Consider the following 25,424-nt stretch of genomic DNA (forward strand, 5'->3'; position numbering starts at 1 on the left):
CATCCAGTACATCCATCCAGTGCACAGCTGGCTCACATATAGCCAAAGGCCTGCTACCATCAAGCCATCTGTTAGAGGTTCGTTTGATGTTATTTCTTCTCATATGCAGGGCCGCCCAGAGGGGGGGACAAGTGGGGCAATTGGCCCTGGGCACAGCAGGGGCCCCCGTAAGAGTTTTTCGGGCCCTCTGGAGCAGAGTCCTTCACTTGCTCCAGGGGCCCCAGAAAACTCTCACGGGGCCCAGGCCCCCGGAGCTTCTTCCGCTCCAGGTCTTCGGCGGCGGGAGGTCCTTCCGCTCTGGGACCCACCGCTGAAGTGCCCCAAAGACCTGTGGTGGGGGGTCCTTCCGCCCTGGGACCCGCCGCCGAAACCCCAGGCCCCCTGAATTCTCTGGGCGGCCCTGCTCACATGCTCCTAGGTCTTTATGGAAATCTGTTCCCTTCCTCACCATGGTACCATCAGTTAAATGCCACTTGGGCCCCACATTTACCTGGCTTGAATTTGTTGATGTCTGAGGTGCTTGTTGATAAAATGATGATGCTGTTTTTACCCACAGCTCTGGTGCCTTTCTAGGCTGATTTCCAAGTTAATGCTTTATACCTTGATGCTCCATTTAGGGCCCTCGTATTTATCGCTCATGGTGCTGGGGAACACTGCGGCCGCTATGATGACTTAGCCCAGATGCTGACAGGACTTAACTTGTTTGTATTTGCTCATGACCATGGTGAGTATTATAAAAGAAACAGCATGTGACGTATAGCAGATCAGGGCCGTAGCAAGGTGAATGGAGTTAAAACTGTTCAGCAGGAAGAAAAAAGAAAATAAATTAATTATAGACCAGCATAAAAGGGAAAGGATTGATTAATGCACCATGTAGTACTGCCTTGTCTAATCTAGCCTGTCTATCTGTCAAATGGCCACACAGGTTCCTTGGGTTTCCTCAGCCTTGTCCTTATGGAGCCACCATTTACACTATTTTGATTATCACCTTATGGGATTGTCACTGTTGCACCTTGTCTCTGGTTGTGGTGGAGATCATTGCCCCTCCCTCCTGGGGTCACCATAGCTGCTGCCCTGAATCACCCCAAGTTGATGCTGAAATGGCAGTGTGTCTTTCACACTCTCACTGAACCTGAAGGCCTTCCCTCAGGACACAAACAGACAACGGGTAAGAGACCTCTCTTAGCAATCCCCAGGGACTGGGACAGCCCAACAATATTTTAAACGATTTGCTTCCTTGTCCTGCAGCAGCCCCCTCCTGCCTTTATCTGCCCTCACAGCTTGCCACTCTCCTGCCCCTTCAAGCCTTTGTTTTGTTTTTATCATTGCATACAGCTGCCTCTGCCATAGCTGCTATAGAAATTAGCAAAATAAATAAATGGGATTGATCACGGCAGCAATGAGCAGTGAGGCCAGATTCAGAGGTGGGTGGTAGGAGAAGTGGTATGAATCTATGCTGATGTAACTTGGGCCTGGTCTGCACCTAACATTTAGGTTGTCCTAGCTCTGTCACCCAGGGCTGTGAAAAATTCACAATGTAGATACTGCTAGGTATCTTTGGCTTTTCTTGACTGAAATCAAGACCATAATTTGGCCTGTAGTCCCCCCGCCCCTCTGACACACACTTAGTGACATGTAAATTCCATCACTGTACACATTACCTCTGAATTTAGCCTGAGGTGTCTCACCAATCTGACCACTTCAGAGTTTGGGAAATAGAGACCCATCTGGTCTTCAAGAACAATGGCAAAACCTCAGCGAGATCCGATATCCACATTCTCCCTTTAGATACGCACTTGAGACTCTCTTTGAGTTTCAGCACTGGCATCTCAGAGCAAAAATGGGCCCTACGTTTCCTTAGGATAGAGATAGTCTGGTAGTCAATTTAATTGTCATATTTTCACAAAGCTGTGATTGTATGAAGAGTGAATGAAATACCACATACAGGGTTGGCTTTAACAACAGGCAAACAGGCAGTTGGCCAGGGCAGAAAAATCTTTGCCGACAGTATGGGCCTGTTTCTCCTTTCACTTATACAATTTTAACACCACTGTAACGCCATTAATTTCAATAGACTTCCTTTTGATTTACACCTGCATAAGTGAGGCTAGTCAGGCTTTATGTATGTAGTTATCCAGGTGGAAAGTGTTTCTTTTTCTCATGTGGCATAAAGTTGATGAGAAAGATCATATAGTGTGTTGAGCAGACTCCCTATTGTATGCGAGGCTGCCTCTGTAGCCACCCAGATTTCTGTTATTATTCCACATAGGAGCTATGCAGAATTTTAGTGCACACCTAAGCGATTTGTTTGAATGCCAGAACTTTAAAGATCTGGGCACTCTGGACTGTGGGGCTGTTGTTGCTTTTTTACTTTAGTTCCTTATGCTCCTCACAAGAAAACTTTTAACAAGATTGAAGTCGCAGATTTAAAAAATAATATTTAATGGGATGGAAATGGAAACAGCAACAAGACACAGCACTTTATAGTGTAAATTTAATAGGGAGAGAAGCCACATCTCGAGATGGAAAAGGAGCTTTGAAAGCAAAGGTACCTGTCAGGAGTTATTGCACTGTATAAAGAGAAGCGTATTCACTCTGTGTCGCCTTGAATATCTTTTAGGCTAGAGAACTGCAAATATTCTTTTATTAACAGAGAACAATTCCATTATTTTCTTTTCTTACCTTCTTTGAATAGCAGTATCCAAATTAGAGCATCATCATTGACTTTGCAACCGGTAAAGATACTTAGCTTACTAACTGTTCTGAGAGAGACCAAATTTTGTTGGTGAAAGAGACAAGCTTTCAAGCCACACCGAGCTCTTCAGAAAAGTAAACCCAGAAACTTTGCCATAACATTTTCCATCCATAACAAACAGGTTTATCACATAAAGGACCACAAAAGTCAGATACTGGAGACAATGTAGAAAACCTTTCTATATTACAAAGCTTTTCCTTCAGAAGAGCTTTGTGTAGCTCGAAAGCTTGTCTCTTTCACCTACAGATAGGGTGACCAGATGTCCCGATTTCATAGGGACAGTCCCGATTTTTGGGTCTTTTTCTTATATAGGCTTCTATTACCCTCCACCCCCGTCCTGATTTTTCACATTTGCTGTCTGGTCACCCTACCTACAGAAGTTGGTCCAATAAAAGATAGTACCTCACCCACCCTGTCTCTTTAATATGCCCACAACAACACTGCAAATAACTGTTCTGAGTCAGGTTATATTATTTGGGCATACTCTCCAGTAGAAGTGTCCAAACACAGTAACAGACTGCTTTAAATGGTAAAAAATGTCCCTTATTGGAAAATTTCCCCAAACTGATGATAACTTAATGCCACAAGAATGCTTAATTCTCCATTACATCTCCCAAAATAGTCAATCAAACATTACTTTGTTTTGTGTTGAGCCTACGATAAAGCATGAGAGCATCTGGCAGAGGAAAAACAAAGAGTTCCTTTGTAATATAGAAAGATTTTCTCCATTGTCTCCAGTGTCTGGTTTTTGTGGTCCTTTGTGTGATAAAACTGTTTGTTATGAATGGAAAATGTTATTTCAAAGTTTTTGTGGTCCTTTGTGTGATAAAACTGTTTGTTATGAATGGAAAATGTTATTTCAAAGTTTCTGGGTTTACTCAGGGCATCGCAACATGGGGCAGAGTTAAGGTTGTTTGGCTGACCTTGCTACCAAGGATTAGGTAGGCTATGCATTTCTAGATGTTCATAACATTTGGGTTTCTTTGAAATTTAACCTCTGAATTTAATTAAAATTCTGAATTTCCTGAATTCAGAGTGGTTGGGTTTGAGGGTTGTTGTTTTTTTTTGTAGTTGTTGGTTTTGTTTTTTAATAACTGCAACATTCTTGTAAGGTTTTTAACCCTTGCAGAACTTATTTGTACTCTCAATCTTCCCTCTCACTTCATGAAGTTATTTTCAAAGTACTGAAAAGTTTTCTGTGTTGCCTTCAGTTTAATTTAAAAAGAGGAAACCTATTTTTTGTGATGCTTTGATGATAGTAAAAAAAAAAAAGAGAATATGTATACATTGGTTTTCCTGGAAGGTCTTTGATTTATTGGGGACACACTGAGGAATCACTCATCAGCAACAAATTTATGTTGAAAAAAAACAGGAGTACTTGTGGCGCCTTAAAGACTAACAAATTTATTTAAAGCATGAGCTTTCGTGAGCTACAGCTCACTTCTTCGGATGCATAGAATGGAACACTGCAGACAGGGGATATTTATACATACAGAGAACATGAAAAGGTGGAAGTATGCATACCAACAGGCAGAGTCTAATCAATTGAGATGAGCTATCGTTAGCAGGAGGAAAAAACTTTTTGAAGTGATAATTAAGATGGCCCATAGAAGGTGTGAGGAGAACTTAACATAGGGAAATAGATTCAATTGGTGTAATGACTCAACCATTCCCAGTCTTTGTTTAGGCCACAGTTAATTGTATCTAGTTTGCATATTAATTCAAGTTCAGCAGTTTCTCTTTGGAGTCTGTTTTTGAAGTTTTTTTTGGCAATTCAGCAAAGTTTTAGTGATGTTACGTTTTCTGTGGATTGGGGAGATTGCTGTCTGTTTTGGAGACACGCTTTAGATAGGATGTGATAGCCTTAGGGATCCATGAAGCTAAGAGGCAAAGAAAATGAAACTGAAGGATAGAGAAGGTGGCTTCATTTTCACGTGCAAAGCATTTTAATTTATTAAAGTTCAAAGTGATCCATCCACCCTCATTGTAGACCCTATCCTGTTTTGTCTGTTGTGGTGAGTTTTATATTTACTTTGATTGCGTTACATGTCCAGAGCCCAAAAGGACCACTATTTCACTTTTATAGATGGGTATCAACTAATAGAGTTACTAAGGTGTTTACATTTTTGTAGATAGCAACAGAATCTTGTATTTACTTATCTCTTATCCCTTTTCAGTACATGTTGCAATATTTTTTTCCTTTTACATGGACTTGCTAGTGCTCCTTATGAGTGTAACATAAGCAGTTGTTGTTGGGAGGCAGGACAAAATAATCTGCCCCCTCCCTCCATCCCCACAATGGGGAGGTTCCTAGCCACTCGGTTCGCTTAAACACAATGTCAGTATCCAGTCCCTCAGTGCTTCTCATCTGTGCAGGTATATTCAGAGCTCCCATGAAGTCTCCCCTTTCTGATGCACAGAATGTGTAGACACCTTTTAGTCTTTCACAATGCTTTGAAACTTAGAGGACCACCAGGTGAATTGCATGCTCTAAATTATCTGTAAAGTCAGATCAAAATGAAGGGAAAGATGGTGCTCTTGTAGCTTATATAGATTCTTTAGATGTTCCTAACGGAAGTACCCTGCTGCTACTTTGTATGTGGTTGGCTTCGGTGGCGAGTTGGAAGTCCCCTCAGACAGAAATCCACTAATGCTTATGGTTTCCATTAATTTTCTCACCAGATTCCAGACTTGATAAAACTTTTACTTTAAAAAGAAGAAACCAGCTGGAGCTGTAGATTTAAAAATGCATCAAATGTTTGGGATTTTTCAGCAGGGTTGCTATTGTGTTCTTGCAACTGTTAAAAGACCATTGTTGGTGAGAACAGAAATCTTCTATTTGTTCATAGCACTGGGAAGGACTGCTCTATAAGGAAAGGTTAAAAGGACTAAATATGTACAGGCTGGGGTCGGGGGAGGGGGCGGAAATGCTCAAGTGTCAGCGTTAATAAGAGCAAGGATTAGGGTGGTCCTGCATGTGAGAAGCAACAGCTCATGTAATAAAAGGAAAGGAGAATGTCTGGCTAGCAACGTTCCCTAATAATGTCAGTCAGACTCCAGTATAGTCCCACAGGGGGATGGTGGAAGCCTTGGCAGGAGTTTAGAGTTGGTTTGGACAAAGCGCTCAGTTCTGCAAGGAACAATCTTGCTATGGTTATGGGTGAGCTTAGTGAGCCCTAATGGTCTATTCTGTCTCTGATTTCTATGACTCAAAGACTGCTCAGTAGAATAAAAACAATATTGGCGTCTCTGCAGCAGGAACTTAAATTGCCATGAGGCACAGTCCTGTATTCCCTCTGACAGTAGCTACTATAAGATTTTCCATGGGAGGCTGTGTGAACTCCAGAATGTTACTTGGACATTGCTGGTGGGGAGGGGAGAAATGTCTTTGTGATCCCAGCTGGGGACAGCTTGTGCCCAGAACTGTTAGGATTCCTGGTACCCAGTGATTTTATTCTCGACAGCACACCATGGAGGGCAACGTTGGCGGTGGGCCAAGGGAGGGGGCACAAGGTCTGCAATTATGCAAATCAAGTGGTCTTAACTCGGTGCACAAGTGACATCAAAGGGCTGCAGACCTGATCTCGGGTTGCATTTCCGCGCTATCTCCGTGCATTCCATCTGTTTACAGTCTAGCTATATACAGGTGAAGTTAATTTCACACCCTGGTATCTTTCTTTTAATAACTTTACTAATGATTTGATTCTGGAAGGTCTCTAAGTCTACAGAGTCACAGAACTCAGTCTCCTTTGTCAGACAGGGTCTATGGCTGGGTCATTTTCTCCTTACTTTCTTACTTTGAGTTGCTGTCTGCATAGTCCAGTAAGGGAAAAGTCTTCAGAGCTTCAGGTTAGACTTTGCAGTACAGTCCCTGCAGGGAGAAATAATCTTTATTCTTCAAATTACCCAGGCTTGACCTGTCTATAAATCTTTTATGATCACAGGATCATTTGGGTTCAAAGGGGCTGCTAATGGGTTATTACTCCAGCCCCCGGGATCGCGGCAGGATGGATTTATGAAGCCATAAATGTAAATCGTACCTCTTATACCTATAAGAACTACAGCGTAAAGAGCTTCTGATCAGAGCAATGGTAATTGGAATATTTCCTCAGCTGCAAAAGCTCTTAGATAATATTTTGAATGTCCAGCCATGTTATTTATTATATGGGAGCCATAGAGCTCTCTCTTATATTCACCACTGCATCTCATCCATCCCCCTCCTTGTAAGTAAAAGAAAGACAGCCAGAAACATTGCTGCACTTTTGAGAGGGCGGCAATGTTGTCTACTAGCTAGGGCATAGAATAGGTAGTCATCCCCGGATTCATTCCAGTTCTGCCACCGTGCTGATTCACAGTGCAAGCATAACTTCCTTCAGCCTCACTTTCTCCATCTGTAAGATTAAGATAACAATACTGACCTGCCTCACTGGGGGGCATTCTGGGTGATATTTAACATATGTAAAGCACTTAGAAATCATGGGACAAAAGGTAAACGTGGAAAGCATTATTACTGCCTGGCTCTAGACTAGATATTACAATAGATCATGCCAATTCTGGGTTGAAGAGCTAGGGACAAAGGGCCCCTCGGTAATAACCTAGACTAAAATCCCCTGCCATTTGCCAACTCTCAGTTATGGGAACTCACGTTGTGAAAGCTTAGCAAAGCTCTGAAATCCCCTAGAGCTTGGCCGAACAGCTCTAAGGGACACATCTTGCCTAGCATGTGGCAAAACCAGCAGCTCCACCCAGAGTCCCTCCCCACCCCATGCAATAGGGGTTCAAGCGCAGTGTAGAATCCCCATCCAGCAGTTCTTGCAACTGCAAGAGCAAGTGCACCCCCGGAGCAGTTCTTCAGATGCTGACTCTTGGATTCCTCCCTCCCTGGCCTGTGTGGAAGCTCTGGGTATAGCCAAGTGAATGAGGATGGAGGGAGGGTGAGGATTTGGCTTTAACTGATTTTGATTACAGTAGAACCTCAGAGTTACGAACACCAGAGTTACAAACTGATCAGTCAACCACACACCTCATTTGGAACCAGAAGTATGCAATCAGGCAGCAGCAGAGACTAATAATAAAATAATAATAAATAAAATAATAATAATAATAATAATAAAAAGACAAATACAGTACAGTACTGTGTTCAATGTAAACTACTAAAAAAATTAAGGGAAAGTTTTAAAAAAAAGATTTGACAAGGTAAGGAAACTGTTTCTGTGCTTGTTTTGTTTACATTAAGATGGTTTTCTTCTGCATAGTAAAGTTTCAAAGCTGAATTAAGTCAATGTTCAGTTGTAAACTTTTGAAAGAACCATAACATTTTATTCAGCACTACAAATATTTCTGAGTTACGAACAACCCCCATTCCCGAGGCGTTCGTAACGCTGTGGTTCTACTGTATTTAAATATTAATTTTAAAAGTCTAACTTTAAAAGTAGAGAATTGACGATGTCGGACATGTAAGAACGTCCTTTTCTCAGGACATAGTAGTAGCAGCTGACAAAATTGAAAAAAAAAAAAAGTTACATTAACCAAAGATGATTTTGGAAGCCAGTTGCCTACAGCTGATGAGCTCTTGTCAGAACAAAACCTGTCATGCCTATCTCCAGCAGCTCTGGTAAGTGGGGAACTGGGTTTGTTTGACCCCCCAGCACAATTTAGAATGGGCTTTTCTGGTACTTTGTACAAAGTTGCTGAAGTACAAAGAGAATTATTTTTAAATAGCAGAGATGGTCCCAAACAGCCCTCGGATGCCAAGAGAGCCCAGACGTTAGCATTATGTTTCACTCGGCCCAAACCAGGGCCACACTGGCAATTTGTCGGGAGTCCAAGGCCACACCTAGTGCCCAATTCCCATTGACTTCAAGGCCTTTTATTTGAATGAAGTGGAGCATATGGCAGCCACCCTCCTCTTTAATACAGTGGTTCAACCCATAGAGCCCACAGGTCCCAGCATGCATTGGGTCCATCTTTTGAGGACATGGGGGTAGCCTCTCCATGTTGCACTTCTATTAAAGAGGAGGTCATCTGCAGGCCATGTTCTAGACCTGCATACCCAGCTTCTTCTGGAGTACAGTCATCTCAATAGTGAATCTGTCTTTTAGCATGAGCAGTGTATAAGATCTGAATATGACTATCAGGATCATATAATGCAAATTCCCTGCCTACATAGGACTGAGCCCCACAGTGTATTTTACAGTGCTTCCCTTTGAAGAAGGTTACTGTAAAACAGGAGGAAAATACTTGATGAGTCATGAAAGCAAATACCTACAGCGTTTCTTATGCTGGAAGAGACCACATATTAATACAGAGAAATGCAACTGTGGGTTTTATTTTTGGCTCAATCCCTTGTGAAGTAAGATGCAACAACAGTGTCATACCAGGAACCAGTTGGACTACACTGAACTAAAAACAGACAATGAGACAGCATATAGCTGACAGTGCTGGCACAAGCATGGGCATAGATTTACTCAGGATGTTTTACCCCTCTGTTACTTTAGGGAGTGAAGTGAGGATTCAACTCTCAGTCTCCTGTCCAGCTGTTAGACCCAGGGAATCAGATTCTCTTCCCATTCTGGTGTAAAACTAGGGTAACTCCATGAACTTCAGTGTAGTTACTCCAGAATTACACAGATGTAAGTGAGAGGAGAACCAGTCCCAGAGACTGTTTTTCAGTCTAGAAAGATGCAAAATTGCACACCACGGTTGCACGCAGCGTTATCACAAATGCACATACAACTAAGGGAGTGGAACATGTCAATTAGACATGTCAATTAAACATTAACATGTTCTTTTTTAAAAAATCAGGAACAAATTTAAACATACTGTCAGATCTGGCTGGCCTGCCCCAGTGTTCATAGTTAATTTACTCTCAATAATGAACAGAGGAAGAACTGTCACTAGGTTGTTCTGTGAGGTGATGTATTTTCTCAACAGCTGCTCCCTGGACATAATCACCTTGCTGTTGGCGGTCACACAAGGATGGCCAAAGACCGTAATACCAGATACTATTTAAAAAGGGGAAACAACAACAGAAGAAACAAAGCACTGTCTCTTTAAGGCACATACCTTTCATCAGAGAGCCGGTGGCTGCTGGCTAACTTCCAGACCACACTTCTCAACCTGCCATTGCCCCAGTAGGGGGCCCACTGCATGACAGAGATCCAGAATGAGGAACACCAAAACATTATTCAGGCAAGACACTCAAAGGGATTCCATCTTTCCATGTAAATAACTCCCTTCAACCCCAGCCCCATGATTCTTTATATGTGAAATGAATAACTATCAATCATAAGAGTAAGGGGATACCAAACTTATATGGAACATAGGCAACTTTGGGAATAAAATGAGGGAAATTCGAGAGGTGTGGGCCAGAGGGGAACTTGGGCCAAAGGTGAGAGAGCACTGTCAGACACAGGCAGGCTCGCTCCGGCCAGGGGTAAGCAAAATAAAAGGGAACTAAACAGTTGTAATTTAAAGCCTCTAGTGAGAAGTACAGTCAAAGGCATGTTTCTGTGGTCTTCATGCCTTCTGGTCAAGGAGTCTTCTAGCCCTGCTCCCTCCTTCCCCTAGGACACTTCCTTCTCATTTACGGAACTGCTTTGATGAACCAGATGGGAGTCCCCTCTTTCCTGCTGGAGCAAACGCCCTGCTCCGTTCCCTGGGGAGGCAGTTAACTCCATCCCTGCCTGACACAGTGCATAGGTACATACATCCCAGCATAGTTCTCAGAGGCTCAGACTCAGGCAGGTCATGATTCTGAGAGCCAGGGGCTAAGCCTGAAAAGGGCAGAAGCTCCATTCCATGCTATTATACCACGTGTGCAGTCAGGAATTGCTCGTTGAGCAGTGTGCCAGGAGGAACTGCCATGACACCACTCATCATGCTCCTAAGCCTCAAGTGGAGATTTGCAGGTTACAAAACAGAACACTTGACAGCAGGAAAGGATGCTCAATCTTCTTTACCAGTGGTTGATTTAATAGGCTTTTAAGTGAAATGTTGTTATAATGCAGCCTTATCCCCTGCCCTGAATTGTAATACTAACTTGAGCCGGATTCAACCTCTCTTACATTGACTTCAGTAAACTTGAGATCAGATTCTGAGTCCAAATATGGGAACCCCATGCATGTAAATACAGTAGAACCTCAGAGTTTCAAAACATCAGAGTCATGGACTGATCAGTCAAACACACATAACACATTTGGAACCAGAAGTACACAATCAGGCAGCAACAGAGACCAAAAAAAAAAAAGCAAATACAATACAGTGCTGTGTTAAACATAAACTACTAAAAAAAATAAAGGGAAAGCAGCATTTTTCTTCTGCATAGTAAAGTTTCAAAGCTATATTAAGTCAATGTTCAGTTGTAAACTTTTGAAAGACCAACCACAATGTTTTGTTCATAGTTACGAACAACCAGAGGTGATCGTAATGCTGAGGTTCCACTGTACACTGGCTATGATTCTCCTCTCATGTACAACAATATGAATTAGGTGAAACCTACCACTGAAGACATTGCAGATACACCCACACAAAACTCATGTAAGTGAAAGGAGAAGCAGTTCCATTTAAATTTACAAGTTGTTGGTTCAGGGAACCTCAACAATGTTGGCTCAAAGAGCTGGGCAAATGCCACAGTGTTGTGTTCTGGAGGTACCCCTTCAAGATGTAAATCAATTCCCATAGCAAATGCCAAATTATGCATTCATGTGCACTGGTGCATATCCAGAATAACTCCACCAAAGTGTCACAGAGAGTAGATTTTGGCCCATAATTTGTAACTGTTCCATATTTTACCATTAGCAAAGTACAGTTGCCAGCCCCTTGTCATTACATTTTCAGCAACTCTCTCCCCGCCCCAAAATAAAACTTCACTGCTAGCTTCAGGAATTCATCTGCATGCTCCCATTAGAAGATGGAAATACAAGAGCCAGATGTTTCTGTTACTGGAGCTGCAGATGATTTAACATCACTAATGTCTGCTTCCCTAGGTTACTGTGCAGATGTCAGGTTTGCCATAAATATCAGTCTAAGGGCTGGTGTGAATCAGGGTACCTGCACTGACTCCAATGCAGCTACTACACCCATTTACAGCAGCTAAAGGTTTGGCTGCAAGAGTTTATTCAGAAGGACCTATAGCTTCAGACTAAAAAGGAAAGAAAGTCATAGGGCAAATATGGCATGTGCCCTGTGCAGATTCGCAGATCATTCCTGGTAGCTGGCAACAGACACTTTATTTCCAAATTTTATCTGAATATTTGGGGGGTGTAAGGAAGTGAACCCCTTAAAAACAGTCATTGGTTGTACCCATGATCATGGCAAATCCATTTTCAAGGAGCTATTTTGAACTTGATTTCTTACTCGCTTGGAGTGTGGTATAGAAAGAAAAGTGTATGTGTTTTCACCTTTACCGGGACAATTTTTTCCATAGCAACAGCATTTCATTAACATGATCAACTAACTGGTTTTCCTATTGTTTACTTGTCGCCGGTGTCTAATTTGAAAGGTTGTGTTTTATGAGGCAATTGTGGGTGACTCCTCCCATGTAAATGTATCTTTACACAGATGTTCAGTTTGTCATCTTAGCAGGGTAAAACTGGCTGCGCTAATTCCTTCTCTGTGTGTTGCTGAGTATCCCTTGCAGGGCACTGAGTACCCTCAAATCCTGTGGTGGCTGGTGGGAGTTGAGGGAAATCTGAGCACTTTTTGGATCAGCCCCCCACTTATCAGCCAACTGAGGAGTAGGATTATTAGAGGGTCCCATGAGTGCTCTGTTATTCGACACAAGCAATGGAAAGGGAAGTGCTACTCCATGAAGCAAAGCTAAATGCTTCCCCGTTGATTATATGGGCTGCTTTGCTGTTTCATCTCAGTGACGTTTTTATGGTTATTGTACCCTGTGCTGGAACTAACGGGTAAAATTGTAGGTTTTTCTACAGCTGAACTGAACAACCACCACACTAAGGGAAGGAATCACATGTGAAAAAGAAAAATGGAAGATACACCTCTACCCCAATATAACGCTGTTCTCAGGAGCCAAAAATCTTACCGCGTTATAAGTGAAACCGCGTTATATTAAACTTGCTTTGATCCACCAGAGTGTGCAGCCCCGCTCCCCCTGGAGCTCTGCTTTACCACGTTATATCCGAATTCGTGTTATATCGGGTCATGTTATATTGGGGTAGAGGTGTATTTTAAATTTCTTTAATTAAAAATAAAAAATCTGACCTACCTGCTCCTCAGAATCCAAAACAGGATAAATAACCAACAGCCATAGTTGGAGTCAGAACCTCACTAACCTTTAACTCGCTACACCCCATGCTTTAGAATTTGTGTAAAATTGTAGCAATCTCACTCACGTCACAGCAAGTTTTTAACAGGTGTGTGGTGTGATAAGACTTGATTGTTTTTTGCTAAATACATTCCAGTACATTAGCCTCATGAAGTGTTATCAGCTGATGAAAACGAAGGCCCCAGTCCTGTATTTGGATCCATGCAGACGGAGTTTCAAACCCCACAGAGCTCTGTTGACTTCAGACTGGTTCTCTTCTCAGACATAATGGTTTCCCCACACAGATCCGATTGCAAGGCTGGGGCCTGAACTGCAATTGTCAAAATAAATGAACCCAAGCACCCTTTGTTCTGCAGTGGCTTTAGAGACTACTTTTATTTTTTATTGACTTGCTCATTCACAAAATATGACACATAGCTATAGAGCTCCCAGTCCTGAGTCAAATAAGTCTGTTTCTTCTGTAAATAGCAGCCCAGAACTGATTTTCTACAAAATAGTAAGTCTGTTAATTGTCATGAGAGCTTTTGAAGGGTCACTTATCGTTTCAGATTTGCCTCAAATTGTATTTTTTTTTAAAACAAACTTCTACAAACCCTAAACCCAATAGAAATATTTTCATATTTTAAAAAACGGGAGACAGGTATTTTAAAAGAAATAAATATCTCCCAGCAGCATCCGCAGGCCAAGCACAGCACTTTGACCCCCAACCCCTCAAAATGTGACCGACAATAAACAAAAGTGAAATTCTTCCATTTTATAATCAAAAGTGAATTCTTCTCTTTTTATTAATCCTGGGTGCTGTTAGTAACACACAGGACATTCATTTTGTTACAATGTCTGTCCCTTCCATTACTCAATTACTTTTGACTGGTAAGAAATAGAAATGCCATTTGTTTTATTAAATGTAATCATTGTTCCTTGGCTGAACTTGGGCTTATGGTTTAGATTGTCATCACAGCTATGAAAGGTTAAATTGTCATCACAGCTATGAAAGGTTAGAGCAGGGGTCGGCAGCCTTTCAGAAGTGCTGTGCCAAGCCTTCATTTATTCACTCTGATTTAAGGTTTCGCATGCCAGTCATACATTTGAACGTTTTTAGAAGGTCTCTTTCTATAAGTCTATAATATATAACTAAACTATTGTTGTATGTAAAGTAAATAAGTTTTTTTAAATGTTTAAGAAGTTTCATTTAAAATTAAATTAAAATGCAGAGCCCCCCGGACTGGTGGCCAGGACCAGGGCAGTGAGAGTGCCACTGAAAATCAGCTCGCATGCCGCCTTTGGCACGCTTGCCATAGGTTGCCTACCCCTGGGTTAGAGGATGCATTCTAGGCAGAGCCCAGCACAAAGACACCAAGAGGCAGTCTTCTTCAGAGGGGCTGGCAGCATGCCCTCTCTGAGCGCCCCATGCCTGCCACTACACCTGTTCATGGCATACAGCCTGTGCACTTGCACCTCTCCCTCCTGCCAGCGTGTGGAGGTCAGCCATCCCAGGTACTAATATGGCCCCCATGACCATGGTACCTAAGCATCTCAGAGTCTTTGATGCATTTATCCTCACAACACACTGTGGGGCAGAGCTATTATGCAGATGGAAAACTGAGGCACAGGGAGAGTACATAATTTACCCAAGGTCACACGGGAAATCTGTGGCAGAGCCATTACTTGAACCTGTGTCTCCTGAATCCCAGAATGCCACTCAGGTTCATGGCCCTGCCTTCTCTCTTCTCCCCTTGGGGCACCATGGGCCACCTAGGAAGTAGAGACAGAGCAGTACCTGCACTTCACTGATCACAGGCATTGCAAATCTGCCTGACTCTTATGCAGACCATGAAAGTGGTAGAAAGGCTCTTTGCACCATCCCCAAGTACCAAGCATGATTCTGGCCCTAAGCGTTTGCCACTCTCCAATTATGAGTGTGGATTTTTGTACACACCGCTCTAAAAATCCAGGCCCAAATACTAAGGATCTCACTAGTAAACAATGTACATACGCTATAGACATTTTTAGCAGCAAGTGCCTTGAGGCAAATTCTGCTCTTTTAGCGAATTGTAAAGTTCAGGTAGTATGAAGTCAGTAGAGCTACCCTGGTCTTATACATTATGAACAAAAGCAGAGATTGGCCCATCTATTTGAATGTTTCACTTACAGCTGAGATGGACAATTCTTTCTTACCCTCTCCCTCCATCTTATCTTGTCCCAAAACCTGAGACCAGATGACAGGGATGTCACCTGATAAAGTTAATGGCTTGTAAATTTAGAAGAAATAAAAAGAAACAGCCTCACGTAGCGTATGTTCAACTTATGGTACTCACTGCTGCATTCAGTTAGAGTCAATTACCAGTCTGTGGAGGACTGTTTCTGATCATTAATAATATTGGGAAGATGGAAACTGATAGCCAGGTAACCTCAGGAAGGAATTTTTCTGCCCTGCCCACCTTTGCACAGTCAGCAGGTGCATTCTGGAAGAGGGTTTTTTTGCTTTCCTCCAAATCATTGAGTTTCGAGGATACTGGACTCACTGGAACAATAGCCTTACCCAGGATAACAAAATTTATTTTCCCCAATGCTCTTAAAAACAAATACATTGTCCCCCTTAATTTTCAGAGGGCCTATTTCTGCCACCCAACTACATCAGGTAATAATTGGAGATATACCAATCTCCTAGAACTGGAAGGGACCTTGAAAGGTCATTGAGTCCAGCCCCCTACCTTCACTAGCAGGACCAATTTTTTGCCCCAGATCCCTAAGTGGCCCCCTCAAGGATTGAGCTCACAACCCGGGGTTTAGCAGGCCAGTGCTCAAACCACTGAGCTATCCCACCCTCTCACGTTGGAGTGTCACCATACAATCCAGTTTGAGTAGGGGACAGCCTTTAGTTGCACTGCTGAGGAGCAGGGCAGGAACTAGATTGCGGCTCTGAGAATCACAATCTGATCTATGCTTGTACCTGTTGCTCCAGGAGGAAGGAATCTGTCCCAGCCCTTTTACTGGTGCAGATTACTTCCCCCACTGTGTCAGATGAGCTGGGCACAGAGGGGAGATGGAAGGAGTCAGGGTTCTGCACTCTCCTTGTCTCTGCCTGCTCACATGTATGGGAGAGGGACAAATCTCTCCCCCTTACACAGGATCTGTGGCACACATGAGAATAAAAAGCCTCCCTATGCTCCTATAATCCCCAGATAAGGTATGCACCCATGTTCACAATCAAGCCCACTGAGGAGTGGTTTATACCATAAGTAGCCTCACTGAAAGATGGGCTGCTTGCAACGTAATGTGCATGAGTGAGGGTGGCTGAATCAGGCTCGGTGGGGTTTTAGTTACGAGATTCCTACTTGGGGGTTATGCAGAGAGTTTGTACTTTCAGGGCCAGAATGGATGGTGGGCACTGATCCACATAATCCTTTAGGAAGCCCCACAGGTCACCAGTAGATATCAAAGAAGCAGTGATATCCATATTTGAGTTTAAACTTGATAAGTATTTACAAAGGAAATTGTTATAGTGTTTATAATGTAGGGTTTGGGGTGGTTTATATTTGATTCACCTAAGTAGGGATTGTTGCTTTCTTAGAAGGTGAAATCCTGACCCACAGAAGTCAAAGGGAGCTTTGCCATTGACTTGAGTAGGGCCAGGATTTGATCCAGAGATTATAATGTCTATTCTGTTATTTAAGAAAATAAACAAACATATATGGGACCACTTCTTTAAAAATGAAGAGAAATTCCTTTATTTCAGTTGACGGAGGTGCACAGGCAGCTTCGAGAAACCAGGTTACGTTTATTTTAAAAGTCTGTTTGATGATTTGGGATTCCTGAAATTTTTTTAAAAGTCTAATCGTCATCTTTGAAAGCTTTCGACAGTGAGGGCATCTTCATTTGTGAGCCCATTAGTGACACTGAACAGAGCATCTGGTTAGCATCTGGCACACTTTCTAACCACCTGCAAGTTTCCAGCGTCACAGCCACAGTCTTTCTAGGCTGGTTGTACCTCCCTGTTCTATAGAACAAGAAAGTGAAATTGCGAAATAAAAACATTTGACCTCACTCAGGCAGTGGCTGGATGTGATAAATCTCATTTGAAGGTTTATGCTGCCCCCCATTATGAAATCTCCCACCAGATCAGCTGTGAGGCTGCCTATTTTGGGAAGTGGAAACCTGTTTGTAAAGTACAGGAATGAGAACTCACCAACTCATTTCACAAAGGCCACCTCTCATCCATCCAAGATTATTAGGGTTGGAAGGGACCTCAACAGATCATCTAATCCAACCCCCTGCTCAAAGCAGGACCAATCCCCAAATGGCCCCCTCCAGTATTGAACTCTGAAGCCTGAGTTTAGCAGGCCAATGTTCAAACCACTGAGCTATCCCTTCCCTCTATGATCAGATGACAACACTTTTTGGTCAGTCCCAACCAGGGCCAGCCCCAGTCTAATGATTCTGAGGTTGAAAAGCTTCATAACTCATTACCAGTCCTCTCAGTTGCACAAGTAGAACCTTATCAAAAGTCTATTGCAGTGAATGGAAAGATTCTCTTTGACTTATAAAAAAAACAAAACAAAAAAAAACGAGGAGTCCTTGTGGCACCTTAGAGACTAACAAATTTATCTAAGCATAAGTTTTTGTGGGCTAGAACCCACTTCATCAGATGTATGAAGTGAAAAATACAGGAGTAGGTATAAATACATTAAAGGATGGGGGTTGCTTTTCCAAGTGTGAGGTCAGTCTAACGAGATAAATCAATTAACAGGATACCAAGGGAGGAAAAAACTTTTGAAGTGGTAAGAGAGTGGCCCATTATAGACAGTTGACAAGAAGGTGTGAGTAACAGTAGGGATAAATTAGTATTGGGGAAATTAAGTTTAGGTTTTGTGATGACCCAACCACTCCCAGTCTTTATTCAGGCCTAATCTGATGGTATCCAGTTTGCAAATTAATTCCAGTTCTGCAGCTTCACATTGGAGTCTGTTTTTGAAGGTTTTTTTGTTGAAGAATTGCCACTTTGAGGTCTGTTATTGAGTGACCAGAGAGACTGAAGTGTTCTCCTACTGGTTTTTGAATGTTATGATTCCTGATGTCAGGTTTGTGTCCATTTATTCTTTTGCATAGAGACTGTCCGGTTTGGCCAATGTACATGGCAGAGGGGCATTGCTGGCACATGATGGCATATATCACATTGGTAGATGTGCAGGTGAACAAGCTGTGGCTGATGTGGTTAGGTCCTATGATGGTGTCCCTTGAATAGATATTTGGACAGAGTTGGCATCAGGATTTGTAGCAGGGTTTGGTTCCTGGGTTGGTGTTTTTGTTGTGTGGCGTGTAGTTGCTGGTGAGTATTTGCTTCAGGTTGGGGGACTGTCGGTAAGCGAGGACTGGCCTGTCTCCCAAGGTCTGTGAGTGAGGGATCGTCCTTCAGGATAGGTTGTAGATCCTTGATGATGCGCTGGAGAGGTTTTAGTTGGGGGCTGTAAGTGACGACTAGTGGCGTTCTGTTACTTTCTTTGTTGGGCCTGTCTTGTAGTAGGTGACTTCTCGGTACCCTTCTGGCTCTGTCAATCTTCACAGAAACAGATTTAAGAACGCTTAAAACTGCGAAACCCACCTGGTGAAGTCCAAGTTTCTCCAGCTGTAAAATGAGGAAAGTGATACTGACCCACCTTTGTAAAGAGCTATGAGATCTATAGATGAAAAGCCCTGAGTAAGTGCTGACATGTAGCCTATAGATATGAATGACGTTTCAAAAACCTTAAAACAAGATATGGTCCCTACAATAAATAAATAGTTTATCGCCTAGGATAAATGAAATACTGTAATTCTTGCCTCCTTGAAATATTTGTAACATGTTTAAGAGCATTATTCACAGTGCATCTCAGAATATCTAAACTGTAAGATTTTAAAATAATGTAAGCATGCAACTGCGTGGAAAACATGTAAGCAACTGCATGCCCAACCTGTATGTGTAATTATCCAGATTACAAGAATGCATCAGGTAATTGCATGTACAAATGGTTGGTGAGATGCGATATTGGTTATGTATCTGCATGCCTACCCACTTTGTGCATGTAATTGCACCTCCATGCCCAATTTGTTGCAAACCAGGCACTAAAGTTATTCTGTATTTTATTTAAAATGTTCGCTTTGGGCCTGGCTTTCTAGCTCCCATCTTCAGCTTTCTTTCCCCTGGGTTAAAATAACTAATATCAATCATTGGGCGCCAGAAGGCAAGACTTCTCAGTGCGTCAAACAGATGTCAAAGAGATGTGCCAACACATGGCATGAAGGGGTTAATTTCTCGAAAGAGACTATCTGCTGATTCAATTCATGGGGAAAAGCTGTTATGCCAACAGCATCTCTAATGCTGTGATTTGTTCAGTGTTTGGCAGCAGTCTGCAATTTGAAAATCCTTGTTCAGCCTGGAAAAAAAAATTGCTGAATTGTAGATGATACAAAGACTAATGTTACCAGCCGAGATCCCTTAAAATTGACATTCTTTAAGCTGCATTTATTTTCTGGAGCTGAATAAAAAGACAAAGAGCTTTGGGAAGCCCTGGCATCTTGTATAATACTAAGGTACAGAGGGCCAAGAGCCTCAGCTGTGCCAAGTTTATGCTCAGTACAGCTATGAGGAGGGAGGGGGAAGGTGGCGCCATGCCACCTTTCCAGTCCCCAGATCTGGGGCCATAAACAGCTTCTGGTGTAACTTAGAGCAGCCTGAGGGCTGTTCTAAATTGCACTGGTTGAAGCAGACCACTGGGACCCCATTCCCCCCTACCCTCGCATGCCTCTTCCCACACCTAGCATACAGCCTACTCTGGTGCAGAGAGAGCAGCAAGATGAGGAACTCCCTTTTATGGTTGGTTGAAGGTCTTGTGGCATAGCTCTGGCAGCACTGAAGAGCAACATACAGGTCCCTGATCTTTGACAGTTCAAAAGCAGTAAATGTGGGTTTTAAAGTAGCACAGTTTTGTTAGGTGCTATTCACTGTCTACAACAAACCAACTGTGGTTTTAATTTGCGTTATAGGGCAGGGAAAGTTGATAATGTGTCTATTTGACCCCAACTCTTCCGGTAATTGTATTGCCTGAGCATATGATGAAGTATTCAGGATCACAGGGAAGAGGATTGAAGAGAAAGGAAATCAAATGCTAAAGACTAGAGGGAACAGTAGCAGTGAGATCAATCCACTATAAGAAAGGAAGACAGTTTTGCTACATGCCAAGGTGAATTGAGCTATTTTCTGCCATTCTGGTTCTCCAGGTATTTACCCGGTGAGAGGGGAATATTTCCAAACACTATTGTCTAACTAATCCAACTGCCTTGTGTACTCAATGAACTTGTGCAAAGTGAATATAAAATGCTACCAGCTCAGAATAGTGGTGTTTTACTTGTACTTAATTCCATACTTACTTTGCACAGGTGTAAGTGACAACACAAGGTGCCAGGTAGTAGAGACTCAGGTCCAAAATTCATGAATTTGAAAGTGTTGCCGGCGAACATACTTTTGGTGGGTTAACGTATAAAATACTTTGCAATGCCCTGCAGCATTTTTTGTTTTAAAAAGCATAAAATGTATTTGCTAGTTGTTAAAATACCAACATTGCTTAAAGCACACAAGATACACTCCCAGCCCCAAGAATCTTACCAGCAAAACAGAATGTACTAGGAGCCCTTGTTCTATATAAGCGCATGTGTTTATTTTTTAAAAATAAATAGCGTGGGTGAGTGACAGCTTTTTACTGATGTGGGTTCGTGTTGGGTGGTCTTCATGGAAGGAGAATTTTTTGACAAGGGCTTGAAAGAAGGCCCCTGAAATATTTGCATAGGGAAGGAGTTCCAAGCAGAGAAGGCAGCATGGATGAAATTATTAAATGTGACTCCAAGTCGCGCTTTCTGTCTCCTCTCCTCTTAGTGCCTGTTCTGAAGCTTCAGCAGAGAAGAATCAGGACAGTCTTTCCTGAGATAAATTGATTTGCAGGTTTTCTCACTCATAAAAATATTTGAGGCCCATGTATGGAGTCTGCAAGGTTAATAGAATGCAGAAGGCCTTGCAATGCACTGGGCAGGGCTCCCCCCTCAGAGACCAAAAGGGGGATCTTTAACTTGCAACTCTATTAGAAGAGGAACAATCAAACAGGTCGTACAGAACTCTCAGGCAGGGTGAATGAAACAGTCTTTAAGCAAACAGAAGAGTGAGAAATGAATGGCTTTTGCTGAGGAAAAATGGAAATGTTTTCTAGTTAAACAAGCTGTCATTTAGGACTTAATAGCATGCGCGTGTCGGAAAGCAGATCCACACACCAACAATGGCTGGGAAATAAAGGGGGGGCGTGATCATGAAGTATAGTTCACAGCTCCACTGCAGCTCTGTGGGTTTTTTCCCAGAGGAAACCCTGGTGTTTTGAGTTGGTACCTTAACTGTTTTTAAAGCACTTTTCTTTGGATTTTGACCAACAAATGAATGAAGGTAGATTTGTTTTCCCCTTATTTATAAATAGAAATAAAGACATGCACCCAGTTATATTGCATGTAGTTCTAAAGCAACAAAAAAACATGTCTTTTGTGCATTTTTTTCTGGTGTTTTTCTGGCAATCTTACTAGATTAAAAATACAAAGGAAATTTTGTTGGCTGCTACAGACATTCATTTTCTCTCCCTGTGGGTGTGAAACTCACGCCCATTAATGGGATCTTAACTCATGTGCAGGGAAAACAGAATATATAGACCCTCCTCACTGTTCATAAGAGATCTGCAGCATAGGGGCCAAATTCTGAACTGTTGTACCCAGTATGAAGCCAGAATAAATCCAATAACATTTTCCTGTGTAACAGAGTAGAAATTGGTCCTTGTCACATGGGACAACAGGGTTCTAATGAAGGGTGCCCCCTCTACTGCAGTTATGACATCTAATGGTATGGGTTCTCAGAGCCACCCTGTCCTTCAGGGCAGCAAGGCCTAATGGCAAGTGTCCAAGGCAGTAACACCTCGCATCAACAATCCACGGCTGTAGCGCTTAGTACCAATAGTCTCCAGCTGTAGCGCCTACTATCAGCAACCCCAGGCGATAGTGGCAGTATCAACAGTCCAAAGCAACTGCACCTAGCACTGACAGTCCCTGGCAGTAGCGCCTCGGCGTAGGTGCAGGGAGGGTAGGGGAACCTGGGCCCACCCTACTCCACTAGGTTCCCACCCAGGGCTCTGCAAAACCAGTTCCCCTGATGCAGGGTTTAGGTCTCTGTGTCACCCAATGTGTTCCCTGGGTCGCTTCCCACCCTTATGCCTGCCTCAGGCATCTCCTCAGCTAAGAGTGGCTTGGCATCCCCTTCAGTCCCCACAGTCAACGGGTTCTCTGCAGCGCAGTCAGGGTTCCCTGCCTCAGCAATCTGAAATCTTGGCGGTTCTTCCACAGGAGCCTTCGGCAGATCTAATCATCTCCTCAGCCAGCCCAGACTGAGCTGAGCTGCTTCCCTTTATATACTCCCTCCACCAGGAGCATGCCCAGCAAGGGCGAGGGGGTGTGGCCCCCTGGGCCCAAAGTAACTAGTGAACCCCTCCCTGCCCATTGCAGGGTTGGTTGGTACACCCCATCACAGTCCTGTGTCATCTTAAAGTTCCCAGGGTGATACGTCATTGGAGACAAACTCTGATATTAGCCACTGTCACCCTTCTGCCCTGAGGCAATCAAACACTGTTCAGTTAGGAGGGATAAATCTATGACATTCTGCTGAAGCAACAGTGAAAAATTGTTACAGGGCCTTTAGCACAGCCACTTAATGCCTGGATATATATAGCTCCTCAGAGACACCCTACTGAGTGCATCGCTGATTATAGATCTTAAATTTATGTAGAGATTTTCTTCCCGAGGAACAAAATGTTTGATAGGAATCCTTTCACCTAATAATGAAATGCAGCTTCTTTTGGGGTGGAACTCAACAGCTATTTAACCACACACAGCAGCATTACTTAACAGTTTAGGACGACTGATCACAGTTAATCGATAGACTGGGGCATCCATTCCTGTCAGCCTGTTGCCTTAATATGCGTGAAGGGAGTGGGCTCAGTGCTGGCCTGAGAAACTGCATTTCAGAAGTAGCTGAATAAAGAACTGCATCTCCCATGAATGTGGAGGGATATATTGGAAGGAGACAGAACATCTGCCGTGACCTCTTCACAAGCCATTCAAAACTGTGCAAAGATTTTGCAGTGAATATCTCAATGGCAGGGCTGGTACAAGGACTAGCTAGTTAAACGATGCTTTTCACACCACCATTGCATCCCGTATATTACAGTGCATTGCAGGAGTTAGTTTTAAGATTTCCAGTTCAGTTGCAGTTCTGTTTGCAAGTGAACTCTGCAAAGAACCTGTTAATTTGCAACATGCTCACTTTGAAGTTCCGCTGTGGGATTATCAATATCACCTTCCAATAATGTCCTTTAAGAAACACAACTCAGGGCTGAATTCAGCCTTCCTTTAAAGGAGGGACAATTCTACCGAACTCAAAAGAGTGTGCCTGCTTAAACCAGAGTTGAATTTGATCCTTAACATTGACAGAAATTCGGAACTACAGTTTACCTTGCTGGACTAGCTGTTAGAATTAACAGCTATTCTCATATACTAGGTCATTTTGTTTATCATCTGAGCACAGAAAAGACTTTGAATGGCTTCACAGGAGTTCTCAGATCCCAGGCAATAAGACACTAATAATTTTAGCCTAGAAAATTGCCCGTTTCCAATTATTTTTTTGCCAGAGCAACAAATAATAATGTATGTGTGTGCATGCGCTAGTCTAAAAATATCCTGGCTCTGCAAATGTGTGGCTGATGTGGGAGGAGAAGGCTCTCAGTGTACTGCAGTGTTTGTGTGAGGAAGGAGATGGGGAAAAAAAACATCCTGTAAATGCTGAAAGAAAATGGATCATCCTGATCCTCTAGGGAAAAACCCACTGTATTAGAGAGGATGGATGGGACACATCTCCTATGCTCTATGCAGGTCACAGGCATGGTATCCTTGGTGTGTACTGTACAGAGGATGAGTGGGATATTCCTAGGGTCTCTCTCCCTCTATGATCTTATAACATGCCCATCATCATAGCATCTGAGAGCACTGGATATACTAGCTATGTGTGTGCAGGTGATAAGCTATAGCTGGTGTGTCCTGCGCAGGTGGAAGATGACACAGTTCACTAAAAATGGGCTTTGAGAGACATTTCAGAACTAGACTGTTCAATACACTAAGCAGGAAGGAAGGAAGGAAGGATGATCCAGTGGTTAGGATGATCGCCTGGAATTTTGGAGACCTGCATTCAGTTCCCTTCTCTGCCACCGACTTCCTGTGTCACCTTGAGCAAGTCACTTAGTTTCTCTGTGCCTGGGTCCCCCGCCTGTCCAGTGGGGATAATAGTACTGCCTTACCTCATGTTGTGAGGATAAACACATTGAAGATTGTAAAAAGAACAGGAGTACTTGTGGCATCTTAGAGACTAACAAATTTATTTGAGCATAAGCCTTCGTGGGCTGCAGCCCACTTCATCAGATGCGTAGAATGGAGCATATAGTAAGAAGGTATAGTAAGAACTATATGTTCCATTCTATGCATCTGATGAAGTGGGCTGTAGCCTACAAAAGCTTATGCTCAAATAAATGTATTAGTCTCTAAGGTGCCACAAGTACTCCTGTTCTTTTTGTGCATACTAACACGGCTGCTACTCTGAAACTTGAAGATTGTAAGGTGCTCTAATACTAGGGTAATGGGGGCCATTTAATTACCTAGGCAGACACTGGAGAATATCTTGCAGGGAACAGTCCTGCCTTGATTGTTGGAAGGTGGATGGAGAACAAGTTCACTTTGTGTTTGTTGCTAAGAGATGGTTCCCAGCATGAGGAAGCTTGTTTTGCAGCTCCCCATCTTTCTGGTGAAGTCTGAGTTGCTTCCTGTGTGTGTTTGTTCTGTGAGTGTAGCCTTTGCTTTGCGTGATATGAAGGATATGGAACAGTCTCTTGACTTTTCCAGATGTTGATTGTCCTGCTTTGATGTTTGTTCCTGCTGCTTTAGTTGTTTGTGTCTGAATGGCAGATGAGGTATGTGACTTGTTAAACAAATGATGAAAACCGCATCAGGAGCTTTGAAATCCAGTATGTTTAATTAATGAACTTTGCTCACTCAATAAAAAGTATGTACTTGATTCATTTTTGAATAGTGTGTTCTGCTCTGTTCTGATGTAATTTCAAATGTTTACTCGTACATTTGGTATTTTTCCACATAAACCTTAAAAAAATAGGAAATCAAGTCCTCACACAGCCCTTGCAACCTACATTTATGATTTTGTCTTTTCATTTTCTCACCCACATCCACTACCTGGGTGCCTCCTCCTGCCTCTACACAAAATGT

General features: G+C 42.8%; 2 protein-coding genes across 12 annotated transcripts in view; one reads left to right on the top strand and one right to left on the bottom strand.

Annotated features, from left to right (window-relative positions):
- KBTBD12 (kelch repeat and BTB domain containing 12) overlaps window positions 1-25,424 on the bottom strand; it is a 172,200-nt gene that overhangs the window by 95,307 nt on the left and 51,469 nt on the right. The window contains exon 1 of one of the 3 annotated variants that reach the window (XM_039547861.1): window positions 491-784. The exons of the other annotated variants lie outside the window; for them this stretch is intronic. The gene's annotated coding sequence lies outside the window, so the exon portion shown is untranslated. Of the gene's footprint in view, window positions 1-490; window positions 785-25,424 lie in introns of those variants that run through there. 3 annotated transcript variants of the gene reach the window in all.
- MGLL (monoglyceride lipase) overlaps window positions 1-25,424 on the top strand; it is a 135,054-nt gene that overhangs the window by 78,381 nt on the left and 31,249 nt on the right. For all 9 annotated transcript variants that reach the window (XM_039547863.1, XM_039547864.1, XM_039547868.1 and 6 more), the window contains one exon: window positions 618-724. In XM_039547863.1, the coding sequence (XP_039403797.1) occupies window positions 618-724 (107 nt within the window). The remainder of the gene's footprint in view (window positions 1-617; window positions 725-25,424) is intronic.

This window comes from Mauremys reevesii, linkage group 7 (genome assembly GCF_016161935.1).
Source record: "Mauremys reevesii isolate NIE-2019 linkage group 7, ASM1616193v1, whole genome shotgun sequence".
In the NCBI taxonomy this organism is placed as follows: domain Eukaryota; kingdom Metazoa; phylum Chordata; order Testudines; family Geoemydidae; genus Mauremys; species Mauremys reevesii.